Genomic DNA, 15,785 nt, shown 5'->3' with positions numbered 1-15,785 from the left:
ACAACAAGAGCTTTCAAAATAGGGCAAGAATAGGAACATTTGTGAAAAATACGAGTAAATCAAAGGAGGAAATTTAAAGAAAATTGTATTCTGAAAACAAAAAAAATTAATTTCGTCACGAGTATAGAGTCTATGTCGCCGACTCATGGCCCAATAAAGCGGCAAGCTGTCCCAATTAAGCGGAGTATACTCTGGGATATTCCTCTATTGGGTTCTGTTCTTCAAGATCTGCTCCAATTAAGCGGCTGCCCCAAGTAACCGGTGGACCCATTAAACGGAATCTACTGTATTAGCAAAATTTTGCTCCCTGTTAATGGGGTTAATTTGGATGACTATCATCAGATACCTCATTTCTTCAACCTCCAATCTCTGTTTGTCTGCCGGTGGTTAAACAGATTTCCTGAAAACTGCTTTCAATGAGAATATTTTCGAAAATCAGCCTCTTTGCTAGCATTTAGTATCACCATTCCGAAATTTCTCCTGGGTAACAGAAGTAATCTTAGTGCCAGAAATGCTAGCAATTCAACCATGGGAAAAATTGTTCAGGAATGCAACGTTGTTTCTCTTAAGGTAACATGCCCTCTGTGGTGTTGCTTGTGAGTAAATAAGATTATTAGGCTTCATTTTCTTGCCTCCAAATGAGTAATTGAATCCGGGAAACATATATCTGACGCGATTGAAAAGGATTCCATGCCCTTTTACCATAAAACCTCACATATGAGACTTTTTCTGGTTGCGGTTCTGGCTTAAATCAGAACTATACTAAAGCGTATGACTAAGCCTTCTAAAAATAATGAGCAAGTGTTATCCTGAAAACTATACTACTCCTCAACACCAACTCTTGATTTTACACACTTTGATTTTACACAGTGCCCATATTTCGGTCCCTCCAACTGCGTAAAATCAAAGTTTTACTGTATTTTGGTGAAATTTATCATCAGAAAACTAACGCTAATAATGCCAGAACACAGCTCAATAAGAGACCTTGTTCTATGTTGAGATGTGTAATTCAATAAAATTGTACATTTACTACAATGCTTTGCAAGACATTAAATTGAATAGAATCTGAGAATTAACACCTGAATCAAAGTTCTGCATATTTGATTAAAGAGTGCATTAGTGTTTTCCTTGTGATGGTCTCATATGAAGAAACAATTCTGCTTGTGAAGGGGCACTTCTAATATCCCCTTCCACCAAGAAACATTCCATGACCATCGTAAAATATAGCAGCAAAGCTTTAGAGCTTAATTAAAAGTTCATCTACATCTATATAATACCCCGCAAGCCACCTAAGATGCATGTGGTAGGGAATGTTAGGGCACCAGCCGTTAACAAATAAAAAGGAAGTGCTCTACAGAAATTACAACTAGCATTTATTACAATCCTTTATGGTTCGGGGGAAAAACGAATTCCCATATCTGTCCGTTTGGCAAAATATCTCTCTCAAATTATCTTTTTCTAAGTTAAGAAAATACCTCCATGAAAATGGGATGACCTTTGAAATGCTTCAATTTTACATCATAAATAAATAAAATCCATAATTTGGCACTAGATATTGATGTAAAAGGTGGTTGCATTTAGAGCATAACTTTGCCCAAACATTTCAAATGATTTCAAAAGACAACATGCACTTCCTTCCAAACATTAAAAAGACTAATCATTAAAGGAAGAACATTAAGGATGATAAATTTATTAATGCTAGAAAAATCCTACACAGTCCGGCCACTAGTAGAAACCACAATATATTCTGTTTGAGATAGTAAATTAATCTAATACAGTGAACTTAAGTAGCACAATCACAAATTATTAGTAAGCACAAACTTTTCATAGACCATTGAGTACCAGGGACAACAACACACACTAACACATGCAACCACATTTTTCATCTTAAGTTGCAATTAACAACATTGACATTCCCGCCCAAGACCAAAACTTTTATAAATTGGCCAGAATGCATAAAATTGCAGTACAAAATGGAAACCAGAACCTTTCAAGCAACCCACATTTCACCATGTTACGTATAAGATGCCTAAAAAATTTATCTTACCTCACATTCATTAATTGAGAAACCTCATGGATGAATTTCCTTTGATCTAAAGAGAGAGAAAACCCGTAAGTTATTAAAGTCTATTCCACGCCATGGAAATAGGCTGTGAAAATGTTTTTCTTGAATTAATGAAGCAAATTTAAGTAGAAGCATAATTGAAACCATAAGTTCAGCAACAACTCATAAATGTGAAGACAACACTTGCCACTTGAAAGAGCTTCCATGTCCATGTCGACTAAAAATGGACATACTTCAGTCAACAATGTCTGGGGTGGAAGAGAAGAAGAGGGAAATAAATCGTGACATTTCCTCCATCTGTAAGAGTAAATACAAACGCCTCTATTTATCATGCAGATTTCTAAGAGGTAAGCAGAGACCAAATCTTGTGATACAGAGATTTCATCATCCAGAATTGGAAAGGACATAAATACCTCACTCAATCACTCAGTGATTCAACCCGAAGGTTGGTTTGGATAGGAGAGGGTACAGCTCACCTTGTACTAAGCCACAGGCATATGAATTTGACACATTCACATAAATAGCATTTCATATAAAATATTCATCACACACATTCCCAAACTCTTACTCCATGTATAAACATTACTATATTAGATACTGGCATTAATTTCAATGATAGTTTTCATAATTAAATACTAATGGACGATAATTTCACAATGCACTATTAAAAATATTTTAAAACCATAAATGTCATTTTAACATATTCCCTGCAGCTTAAACTTAATTACCTCCCCTACAGCTCGTGGTCCAACATAGAGAGCACACTAATGGCAATTGGCATCACTAAACGTCATGAGAGAGGTCAGGGGATGCCAAAAGGCATGCTCTGCTCTGGAGCACTTATGACTCTGCGAGGTCACATTACAGCGCTACCCATAGGTACATCAGGTAATTTCACAGCAGAGCTTAACAAAACAATATTTATGCATAAATTGAAAATGACAGAACAGCAAATAATTACGCCCATCATGCTGTAATTCATACCTTGACAGTGATATTTAGGTTGCTTAATTATTCACTCAAGTACTTTCGCTCCAATATAGACATCGCCTTCTTTAAAACTAACTATATGGAGGGAGGCCTTGATATAGGACACCCTTTTACACATTTTTTCGAGATTTTGGGAAAAACAGGGGGCACACTAATGGCACACACATTCAAAAAATAATTACTGTACATTCAGAGATGTACAGTAATTATTTTGTGACATCAAATTTTTTCCCAAGTGGAGTTCCAAAAAAAGGGGGGTTGTCTTAGAACCATGTTTGTCTTAGATTCATGCAAATATGGTGCAATTGTTATATGATATAACCTCAGAGTTGGCCATGTACAACTTTGTACATAAATCTGGTGGATAATGGTGGAAATACCTCCAAATTCAGATGTCACTAGCAAAATATTAATGTAATTCATAGAAATGGTATAGAAGCTTAGATTTAAGAAGCAGCCTTTCTTCATCTAAATGAAGGAGGTGGATACTAAGTTCTTCAGAGAAAAACCAATTTTTGCATCATGTATGTTAAATATCGCATTAAAATGGATTAAAAGAAAAAAATTGGCATGATCCAACAAAGTTGCCATAACTGACAACTTTCCAAGTAGAACCAAGCTTTAACGTCCCCATAAATTCACTTAAATTCCATCAAGCTTAAAAATTCCTCCAATGATGTCTCTAACTTCACAGTACGACTTCTTCCCCTTCTTCAAACTTACTCAAATTTTAAATGGTTCACCACATACAACAGGTCACAAAAATAAGCAAAGAAGAGAGCATTTTTATTCAGTACAACTACCATATGAAAACTATGAAAAACTCTATAAATAAAGATTAAGCTACACAGAATTTCAAATTAAATCTTTTTATAATACAGGCTATTGTATTTTACGCATATACATAATTAGATAAAAGTACAGTGAGTGTTGACCAATTGCATTCTATTTTCGCCCATAAGGCAACATAATCTAAGTAACGCAGTGTACTAAGAGGGATAATATCGACCTGTATCCAAAAGGCCAGCACTTGACAGGTTCCACAGTGCCATGACATCATACTCATGTAATAAGGCCACATTGATTGCTAGCATATTGAACACACATGTGATAAAAGTCAAACAGAATACAATAGTTTTCCAATTACCTAGTTAGGTAAGTTAATGCAAAAAAATATTCTTATGAGAGAAAAATTTGGCCTTGAGTACATGAAGTGAAATTTTGATGTTGTTCCCTTCTTAAGAGAAGACATTTTAGTATTAAAGAAGTAATAGGTGAGCGTTATGATACTTTGACTTTCAACCAACTATTCACCACTTCCTGTGATAAAATGCTTGGTTGAGCACTCTCTAGTTGCCAGCGACATGAAGCCACTGTTAAGATTTCACCACATTCAATGTATGTTTTTTGTATTCGGCAACTCTTTTTGTTTATCTACATGTGCTCTCCCCTTTTTGGATGTATCTGTAAGTGGTGTTTGTGGCGCCTCCATGCGGTGGCGTCAGTGCATTAAAGTTCAGTTCGTAGAGAGAAATCTGACGTGTGCAGTTGTAATTTCAAGCATTCCTTACAATTCCCTGCGATCGGCATAGTATTCAGCATAGTATTAGAAGAAGTTATTCTAACAGGTGTTAAATTCAACAGCCACATGGGCTCCACCCTTAGACCTGCACTCTACGGTATGCAATGAAGTGAAGACATGCTACACACATAGTTTACCTTTTTTAACAGACAGACAAATTACCATAAAAAATGAACTAATATTCCAATTTCTTTTAATTTTTTCCTGTTCATATATTCTCTTAGAAGACTTTACCATTTTTTGCCAATAACTAGAAGTGAAGATGTGCGACGCTGACCGTGGTCATACAGGAGATTTTGGATGAGGCAGAGAAGAATGGGGGTCACGGCCTGATGCATCACCCATTGCTGCGGGAGAGGCTTGAATAGTTCCATTCAAGTCTATTTTTTGTTCTCAAGCATAGTACAATGTTGTCAAGGATTTTAAAATTATTCCCATTGTATCCACTTTATTTTACTGATAGTTGCATGATGCAAGAATTTTTTTTTAAATGAATGAATATTCTTATTTCTTTTGATTTTTTCCTGTTTATACACTATTGGATGGATCTTTACCATTTTTTTGCCAATAACTAGAAGTGATACACAGATTAAAAATGAGTTGTCATTAGTTTACATATCAGGATAAGAAGGGAAAAAATTTAGTTTTACAAGCCCATCTGATGATAATCATCACTGGCAATGGGCTACATTGGAGGTGAATGGTGAATCATGTTGGCAGGAAATCACAGAACTAGTGGAATGTGGTAATACATGAGTCTAATTCATAGGAAATAATGCATGTAGGTACACTCATTGTTGCAATGTGATCTTATAATTGCTAACTTTATGGTTTATAACCAATAATACGATGCCAAGTGCAAAGATGAAATATGCTATACGTATTTAGTATGAATGAAACTGTTCCATTTAGAAATTAATTACAATATCCAAGAGTAGATTGTTCAAAAAGTGAAATAATGTTAGGGGACAAATGTGTTAGGATAGAACAGATTAGTGACATTAAATATTTGGCAAATATATGAAGATGAAAACTGTAAATGGAAAGTTCATGTGAATTAGTTAAAATCAGAAATCTAATGCGCTGTCAGAAAACGCATGGAATTATCTTCTGGGTAGGTGAAATATATATTAAAACTAAGCCCTTGAAAATTGTGGGGAAAAAGGCTATTAGGACTATCACGTGTCCATTGAGAAACTGCCACTCATTCCATCTTTTTAAGAAAATAAATTTCCAAACACTTAGGTTCCTGTTCATACACTAGGTACAGTAGGCCGGCCCTTATTTTTCATAATTGCGAAAAGATTTGTTTTCCTAGTCTCAAAATGATCCAAATGAAGTTTATATTCACATGTTAAAATTTGGTTACTTAAAAATAAGGGCAACCCGTGCCCCAAGGGCCCTAAGTACTGAGGACCCTCAATTGAGTTTTTGGAGCAGAAAAAGTGCTATCCCTACGTAAAACATAAAAGTAAAGCCCTTCTGTTCCGATTTTCTGTTTGTTTTGACCTATCTCTAAGCGTTTACGAGATATCGTCCGTCGTAATGCAATCCACCCCCCGGGCGCTACCCCGCACCGCGGCGCCACTGAAGTACGCGCCGCACCACTTACTAGAGACTTCCCCTACACCCCCTCCCCTCCCTAGAAAAAGTCTTTACTCCCACTAGCAATATCTAGCCTCTGAAAAAATGTGCTTACTTTGGAAAGAATTAAATTGGCACTTAGTAATAAATTTTTAAAGCTTTCTTCCTTAACTGACTAAAAACCTTGAATTTGTTTCACCCCTCTCTCTGCACAATCATTTACCACTTGTGGACCGAGTATAATTTGGAAATCGTTCTTGGTTGTTCATCCCATCCTTGCATGTGCGCATCAAAGAATGGAGTGCATATTTAAAATGTAGCTTTCTCGAATTAGTAGTGACAAAATTTGATATAGATATCTTTGTCATGTCTTTATGTTTATAGAATTCCTTCTTCGGTGGATCATATTTTCCCCCGCATGTCCTCATAGGGAGTATCACATTTTCCTTGTTTTACCTAGAAAAGGATCCATCAAAGAATGCCAGGCCTACAACTCCACACTCAGGTACCACAAGTGGTTTGGAAACCTCTTTTGTACTGCTTTCGCTATGTCCAGGTTAACACTTTCACAATTAACAATCCTTTTTAGGAACTGTGGGTCCCTGTTGGAAGCGGAGAACCACATCTTTTTCTTTCTTTTTGAATATATTGAAATCTATTCCACTAATAACTGCAATTAGTGCTCCTCTTTGATTGCATAAGAATTTTACTTCTTCAGCCCAAGCACATTTATCCGAGAGATTTACTGCACTTTCCTCCTCGGGCGTCAAAAATTCAATGGTACCGCTCCTTGCAATGTCAAACAAATCATCAAGTTTTGTTACGAAAGATTCTCTTCTCTTCATATCCACTGTATTTCGCGCTCTCTCTTTATTTGGTCGCACGTTCATCCATTCTTTGCGTAATTTTTCTAGCTTTTCAATCGCTTTATTTTCCATAATAGCAGGAATTCTCGTTTTGTACTATGGATGAAATGCATTTCTTGCGGTTTTTCTCGCACTAAGTCTCATGCATTTCGAACCCATTAGGTGATAGAGAAAACACACAGTACTATTCTCACTGTAGGTAACTTTCAGCCAAGTTTTTCTTCACTTTCTTTTCCAACCAGTTCAATGCCTGGATTTAGTCTTGATTTCATGCCTTTCATTGTTGGCCTATTCTTAAAATGAATGTCACGTGTATTCATGATAAACTACTTATTTCGCCATTATTCTCCTTACATCCTAAAAAACTTAGCACTTCCTATCCTTTGCACACTGTACACTAGAACTATCTCTCCACTGTCCGTGAACTGACTGCCTCGTTTCTTCTTCCTTGAATATTTCTATCTACTGTTGGAGCCTTGGAAGCCCTGCTCATCTCCTTCATTCCTTTATAACTCACAGACACAATGCTTGTAATATTTTGTACATAAAGAGCATTTTGGAACTTGCTGGAATGGTTCGCGGCCGTATGGTGGCAACAAATTAAGGTTTAAGGGGTCAGTGCATAGGATGGCACTGAAGGGTTAAAATTGACATTGTAGGCTTAAACAACATTAATCATGACACAAGAGGAACAACCTGTTCAACTCTGTACCACTAGCATGTAAATATTGTCATCAGGAGGAAAGTCTTTGTCGAGGGAGGGGAGGGGGTGTGGGGGAAGTCTCTAGTATGTGGTGCGGCGCATACCTCAGCGGCGCCGCGGTGCGGGGTAGCGCCCTGGGGGGTGGATTGCATTACGACGGACGATATCTCGTAAACACTTAGAGATAGGTCAAAACAAACAGAAAATCGGCCCTAAAGGGCTTTACTTTTACGTTTTACATAGGGATAGCACTTTTTCTGCTCCAAAAAACTCAATTGATGGTCCTCAGTACTTGGGCCCTTGGGGCACGGGTTGCCCTTATTTTAAAGTAACCAAATTTTAACATGTGAATATAAACTTCATTTGGATCATTTTGAGACTAGGAAAACATAACTTTTCGCAATTCTGAAAAATAAGGGCCGGCCTAAGGTACAGTGTTCTACAATCGTAGAGGTGAAAACACTCGGCTACCCACTTCGATTTAATAGAATATGGGACATGCCTAGGCCAATGATTTTTTAAGTACAAAGGGCCAAAATTATTTTGTTCCATGCCAGGTAATGTAAAAAATAAAAGAATCAAATGGAGCTTCAGCGTGCAAGTTAAAAAATGGCTAATGAAACGAGAGTAAGTTAGTTTTTACTTTTACTCAAGGTAATATAAAAATGCATAAATTAATTTTAACCTCTTCAATTTCATTGCATATTCATAAATACCTGTATTTATCATTTTATGTAATACACCAATTTATATAAATGTAGTCCTATAATTATGTCATTTTGTGTTTGATTGAATGAGGGCCACATATGTTGTTGTAGAGGTGTATTTATATTCCATTAAAAATGTGAATTTGGTTACTGTATCATTTAATTATTTTTATTTTTATGGAATATAATTTTACTCTTACTATATATTCATAAATAAGCTTTAGTCAAACAAAAACCAAATATTTTAGGACACTCTCTGCCTATTACATGCATAATCCTTTCAAGTAGGTATATAAAACTACATGCATACTGTTTAGTTCTCGGTTTAATAAATACCATTTAATTTAAATGTACTGCATTGAGGTCAAACTGAAGCACTGACAAAAGTAAATCTAAGCAAAATGAGGACTTAATTAATTTACCCTCACATTCTCCAAGTTTTAAAATGACTAATAAACCATAAAATTACTAAAATTCACATAACTTATCCACTTTAAACAACCCTTTCTAAATTTTATAATGCAGATAGAAATAGTAAATCAATTCATGGAATTTTAATTCTTATCTGTAAAGAGTACATAACTGAAATTAGATAAAATATAATCCATAATACAGGCATTTACGATAAAAACTAACTAGAACCAACCTTGAACGTGCAGATATCTTAACTTCAGTGATTCTTGCTCCCTTAAAGGGCAAAAATTTCCTTGCCACTACACTTGGAGGTAAGTTCATGAGCCCATGAATAGATACATTTATTGAATATTTTTTGTTCATCTCTCCTTCCTGAGGAAGAAATTAATCATTATAACATAATGAAGATGCAGGGAGTATAATGTTTTTTTTATATATAGCCTTCTTTCTGAGGACTACTCAAAGTTATCAAAGTAGGAAGTTAAATGTCAGATTTCAGTTAAAATTTACTAGTAATGATCCCAAAGGAATTCAGTTGAATTCAAATGATTTCTGAGCACTGGCTTTAGATTAAAATAATTTTGTATCAATTATTTTATATTTTCAGGGAACATACTGAAAGAAATAATTTAAAAGGTAGCCACACCCAGAGAACTGGGTAGGTATTAAAATATGTATAGACAAATAATGAACCAGGTACACAAGAGCACCAGAGAATGGCATTGAGATTATACTAATGATCTTTTTGCTTCATCCTGAGTTTTCATGCACAATTCTGAGGTACTACCCTTATTTATGCATAGTAGTTACATGCCAATTCACTGAAATATTCCCTCAATCTGATTATCAACTGCTAGTCTTTAAATTCAGTCAACAATTCAAGTCAATTCAAACAAACAGCAAACATTCAACTTACCGTATGCTTGTTAAGCATCACATCTGTCTGGCTTAGTACATCAGAGGCACTAGCAATAGAATTTACGTCGCTAATTACACCAGGATAATTTTCAAACAACAAGCCATGAAAAAGATTGGGTACAGACGACATTTTGGATGATATCTCCTCTGGATCATGGGTAGGCTTTTGAGTAACAGCGCCAGTCTCCTTGTCAGTGACTGTTGTCTCTGAAATTTGATAAGTGCAATTAGTCTACACCAGAGAATATCATGTGAAAGAAGAAAAGACAGTGAAAAAATGATCAGTTTGAAGAAGTGAGGTCCATGAAAGTGGTTTTATTTTTTGCTAAAATTCGTTTTAAAACCATGTGATTTCGGTGTTATAGAAAACCTTGACAGTGTTACTATAATGCTACAATTTTTCCACGTTTATAGCCGTTTCATTATTCTATGGTACACGTTTCATGAATATGTACTTATACTTTTATTAAGCATTTTACAAAACATTTAGCACAATTTCGATTGTACAAAATTTCTGATAAAACTAAATGAAGGAAATGGTTCAAGGTGTATATGAATGGTTCAAGTATGTAGTCTTGGCAAATACGATGATGTCCCCATGCTTCTAGGTTTCACCATGCGAATTTTCTTTGCAATGACAGTTTCTCCAGTATTCCAACCGGCATCTTCAGGTCGACATCAACCTGAAGCCGGTTTGCTACTAACTAAACTACGCATCATCTTGGCAAATATGATCGGCAAAACGGCAAATCCCCACTATCTTATATGTGTATGCTTCAAGAGCCATTCCAGAATTTTTGGATTGTCAAGTTTCTCTACACTAAATAAAGCCTTTAAAAATGTTTCAGTGGTAGCAACAACAACCTCCTCCTTCACTTTCTTTGCCTGAGTGACTGTGTGTTCAAATGATAGCTGTCGTTTGGCGGGTCCCCTTTCTTTCGCACGTTTATGTGTATCGCTACTGATGAGCTATAACAATGTGCCACATCTTTCATATTCAAATCTTTTATCACAAACTTTGCACAGCAATACTCTGTCTTTCACATAAAATCCTTCTGCGCTGATTTCACTTACGCTGGTAAGAGCGGTATCACTCGCTTTAAGCATTATAAAATTCCTTTCCTTCTTTCGATATTTAAAGCTGGAACTATGATTTAAAAAAAACAGTCCAACCACACAACACAACCACTCACAATGGTGTTTTCAAACTGAGTGCTGGGTAAATACGGTATAACCATAGTACTGTATAACTTACAAATTGGTCAAAATGTTTCATGTCGTGGGTTCCCTTTCGATACCCCTCACCCAGGTGTTGAGGGAAGGTAGGACAGCAGCTAGATACAACAAAATCGCTTAGTTTTGATTACAGCTGTTGCCAATTGGTCAGAAAAGGCAGTTAAAGAAGCACACACAACTAAAAATAATCGAATTCAAAGAAACTTGAAAAATTATTTCCCGTTCATCAATCCTGAAACATCTAAAATGAGATGCTTTCTCACCTGACGAATTAGATATTAGATTTGGCCATTTTAGAAATGATTCTTTTTGCTTTGAAGCTCAGTGGAGAGCCAAATATCTAACGATCCGTCCACTAATAAGGAGAACCCCCTCTCCTCCCATCCTGTCTGTTCCTTCCTTCCCTTCCCCCAACTGCTAGCGCTTTGTGCTTTCAAATAACCACATGTGTCTATGGATGCCTTAAAACAAATTGAATTGTGCAGTTGACAGCACGGTGCCGTTGACGGCCGCCATGGTCACCATTTCAATCCGGCCCGCTAGTGCGCCGTCTACGGCGTGAAATACAGACAGTGTTACATTGAGGCCACTTTCTGACGAAATGACTTTTCGCCGGCCGCCGTTCACGTCACAACACCGTCAAATTCAGGCCGAGACGACTCTCTGCCACGCTATGGGCCATGCCGAGAACGGCAGCCCGTTCCCACCCAGTGGCCATGTTTAAGTCAACGAAATTGTTACATTAGGCCCACACTCAAGGTTTTCCTGCAACAAGTTATCCAATATGCTGTCTAATGCATCGCTGTAAGTCACCGGAATTACTGCTCGGCATTGACGGGTGCTGGGCGAGTAAGCTTGTATTTCCGCTCTTCCACGGCCACATTAAATTTCTTTCAGCACTTTTTAATTCATAATATCTAATTCTTCAGGTGAGAAAGCACCTCATTCTAAATAATTCAGGATTGATACATGGGAATTGAAGAGATAGCCTGTGATAAATTTAACAGCAAATTCTGGCGGAAAAATCACTATAGTGCGCGATATTACGCGGATGCATTATGCACGAGACAAAACAAGCCAAATGACCTTTGAATTGCAATGAGATGAACGTCGGCAGCATTAATTAATGAAGGCTCAGGCTTTAATAGATTTTGACTCATTAGATGTATTTTTTTGCTAATTCACCTAAAATGGCAAAAAACGCGAAATTTCATTTTTATATGTATACTGATTTTGCATTATTTCGTGTTATTTTTCATTATTTTGCAATATCGCATCTCACGAATTTCACAGACCTGTAGTTATCTCATATGAAATGTTAAAATAAGTTGCTGCTTAAAAAGTTTTCAAGTTTCAAAACTGCTCTGTTATTTTGAACTTTAAGAAAGGACAATTCTGACCATTTTCCTTGCTTCAGATTAAATAAGGAGATCATTCAGGAATTCAACCAATCTTACACAAGTGTTAAATAAAGTCAGAAATAACCAGATCTTTTGGTAAGTTAATACTGATATTAACTATTTTAGGGACAGGATACCCTAGCATGAAGTAAGTTTTCATCAATCAGCACTTCTGCACAAAAAGCTTGTTCATCCACAACCATTTCCATGTTACACATTCACACACAACCATTAAGGAATAAATAAGGGTAGTGCATTCAGAAATGGAATTTATTTCTAGTAATAGTAATAATTAAGGATGAGTCAGTTGAACTTTTTCGGTTTGCGGTACCGGCCCGGTTCTCTCCAATCAGTTCTCAGTTCTCGATACACAGTTCCACAGGGTTCCCACTCAAACTAAATTATAAAATTCACGCTTTTTTCCAGGTTTTCACATTCAAAATGTCGTCAAATTCACAGTCTGTTGATAAGCCATTTTAGACAGAAATTTTTATCACGAAACAATCACCGGACGCACGTTAACTAAAAATTTTTCAAACGTGACAGACGCCGTGAAAGCAAACGCAGCAATGAAAATGCCATCTCTTATGACGTCACCTACTTATCGTTAGCAAAATTCAGGGCCGGCTAATGGTTGTGAGTAGGAAATCAGAGGGAGCAGGGTGGCAGGGGAGTGAAGAAGTCTGTTTTTTCGCCAGATTTAACGAACACTTTGGTTACCGGTCTTCCAATCACAGGGGTAAGGCCAATGTGTCGTCATGGCACACGGACCAATAATTGCGCTTCGAATATACGTGACAAATACAAATACGTGCAGACAAATTCGTGGACAGTGACTGCCCGTGACTGACCTTGAAACATGAACGACGTATCGATTTTTCTTTTTATCCATCAATCGCTGTTGTACAATCAAGTTTGAATGATTTTTAAGGTTTTACGACGAAATTCACGGCTATTTCCAGGTTTTTTCACGATAGACGAAATTCACGGCCTATTCACGGTTTTAAGGTTTTCACGGTTGAGTGGGAACCCTGGTTCCAAGAATAAACTTTTATTATCTGAATTAATGGCAAATTTAAATGATAAACCAAAAGAAGTGAATGAAAATAATTTCACTAAAGGCGTGAATTAGGAGGAAAGTGTTGTAAAAAAACTTAAGATCGTCTCCATAATTTTATTTGCCAAGTAAAACAGTTTAAATACCACGTTGTTAAAAAATGCATGATCGACCAATTTGTCACACTATATCAGGTAGCCACTGGTTCTTTCTCCAGGTTTTGATTTTAAAAATTCAACATTTTTACCCTATTTATTCATTTTTTGACATAAATATTGCCTGCAGGACTAAACAGGTGTTCACTGAAAACAGTAGTAGTCAATGTTGATTTTGAAGGCCTGCATGAAATATGCTTGGTGTACAGTTTGCATACTGCATAGCATCAGGAAAAAATTGTGAAACTCCCCCAACTCCTGATGACATCATCCATTAATTTGTTGTAACTTGTGAGACAGTTCAGAATATATTCTGTACTCTGCGACGTAGCTTAATTTGTTACTTTAAATAGTTGACAACTTATTCGCATGTTCACTGCCACAGTTCTTATAACCTCAACAATAAATGGCTCAACACGCTGGTACAGCGACACCATGGATAAACTGAGCGGCTATGAGATAATGCAAAATTGTAATGCAGTGTTGCATTCTGCAGGATAACCACACTTTTCGATGCCTTGCATTGGTTTACCAACTTACGAATAAGTTCTCGGAACGCATCTTGCTCGTAAGTCAAAGAATTGCTGTATGTGTACATGATTCAATTTTAAGACCACTTTCAGACGAAACGATTTTTGCCAGCCAATGTTCATGGCACAGCACATGGCATTGCAGAGAGCCGTCTCATTGGAAATCCACCTGAATTTCACCTGAACGGCGGTCGGCAGTAAGCCGTCGTCTGAAAGCAGCCTCAATGTAGCATTGTCTGTATTTCACACCTTAGAAGGCGTATCGCCAGGCCGGATTGAAATGGACGCCATGCCATCAGTGACACGATTCTACTCATTAGACATAGGGTGCATCCAGGGGGAGCTCGGCTCACTGAGTGGTTGGTGAGCAAACCACCGCTCTCCCCTGGATGCGACAGCTCACCACCCCGATCACTACTGAGCAGCCGCCATATTTGTGAGCATGTGGCATGATCAAGCACTTGCCAAGTAGGTGAGCGGTGCGAGTTCAAAATGGTGCTGGAAGAACTGTCAAGTCGGCCAGCCATATCAGTTATATGTATGTTGTAACATATCGTGCACTGGATGCCTTATAAGTTATAAGTACAGTGAAACCTCTATACAACGAACCCCTATACAACGAAATTTTAAGAAAACCCCTCTATTTCGAAGTCAATGGCCCGGTCCCGGTTCCTTCCAATGGTTAATGCACGCAAAAAAACCTCGCGTAACGAACCTCTCTAATTACGAAAACTCCGTACAACGAAGTCCACACTTGGGCCCAAAACAGGAAAAGTGCCCCTCTAGAACGAATTATTGAGAATAACCGCAGTATTTAACATTTTATAATTTTTCCTTAGATATTTACGTAATAAGCAGGAAGTAGAACTGCAGCGGAGGGTGCCGTTGACGTGTCTGCTAAGGCAATGAAGATAGTATTGACGGCAACATCGGAAAAGGTGCAAGCTCAAACGCGCCCTCGGATTCACATGCATATTTTCTAAACGCGTGAGAGTGTAACACGGCCCCCATAAGTCATACTATGTAGGACTGGCTCGCCACCATCTGCTTGTCTCGTATCAACTCACTTTGCGACCCCTGTTCCGAAAGTACGTATCAAATGTCTCTTCGGAGTTGTTGCGAGCGAAGTTAGGAGGGGAGTTGCCTTTTTCTCCCCCTCCCCCCCAGTTAGCTGGAGGATGAGAGCGGGTCGGATGACTAATAGACCGAGAGGGGCTGGGGCGTAACAGTGGCAGCCGGCCAGCTGTAACCCAGTACAGAAAGGTAACCTGAGAAGATTTCTACGTAATGTGATCTTGCTCGGTGAAGGCCATAGTCAACTAAGATAACTACTGATTATTCATCCACTCCTCTATCACCCTTCTCAGCTAACGGGGAGCGAAGCATTGGCTGTACGTATTTGTACCTACTTTTTCTTATGGTGGGAGCCGTCGGAGTTGACAATGTATGTTTACTATGGCGAAGTATTCAAAACTTCATTGGTTGGTGTTCAACCAATGAGCGCAAATTTTTGTCTACTCCGTCCCCATCCCAGAAGAATATCTGGAGAATCCCCTCCACCAAATATATATATATATA

At 37.6% G+C, this 15,785-nt stretch overlaps 1 protein-coding gene across 2 annotated transcripts in view; it reads right to left on the bottom strand.

The window, feature by feature from the left end:
• LOC124171045 (cell cycle checkpoint protein RAD17) overlaps positions 1-15,785 on the bottom strand; it is a 61,960-nt gene that overhangs the window by 23,803 nt on the left and 22,372 nt on the right. Inside the window, exons 8-11 of one of the 2 annotated variants that reach the window (XM_046550193.1) lie at positions 9,828-10,036; positions 9,144-9,283; positions 2,253-2,362; positions 2,048-2,093 (exon numbers count right to left, since the gene is read on the bottom strand). In XM_046550193.1, coding sequence (XP_046406149.1) covers positions 2,048-2,093; positions 2,253-2,362; positions 9,144-9,283; positions 9,828-10,036 — 505 coding nt within the window. The remainder of the gene's footprint in view (positions 1-2,047; positions 2,094-2,252; positions 2,363-9,143; positions 9,284-9,827; positions 10,037-15,785) is intronic. The other variant, XM_046550194.1, reaches the window with a different exon arrangement.

This window comes from Ischnura elegans, chromosome X, assembly GCF_921293095.1.
Source record: "Ischnura elegans chromosome X, ioIscEleg1.1, whole genome shotgun sequence".
Taxonomy (NCBI): Eukaryota; Metazoa; Arthropoda; class Insecta; order Odonata; family Coenagrionidae; genus Ischnura; species Ischnura elegans.
The sequence above is the reverse complement of the archived record's forward strand: the minus strand, read 5'-3'. Positions and strand labels throughout refer to the sequence as shown.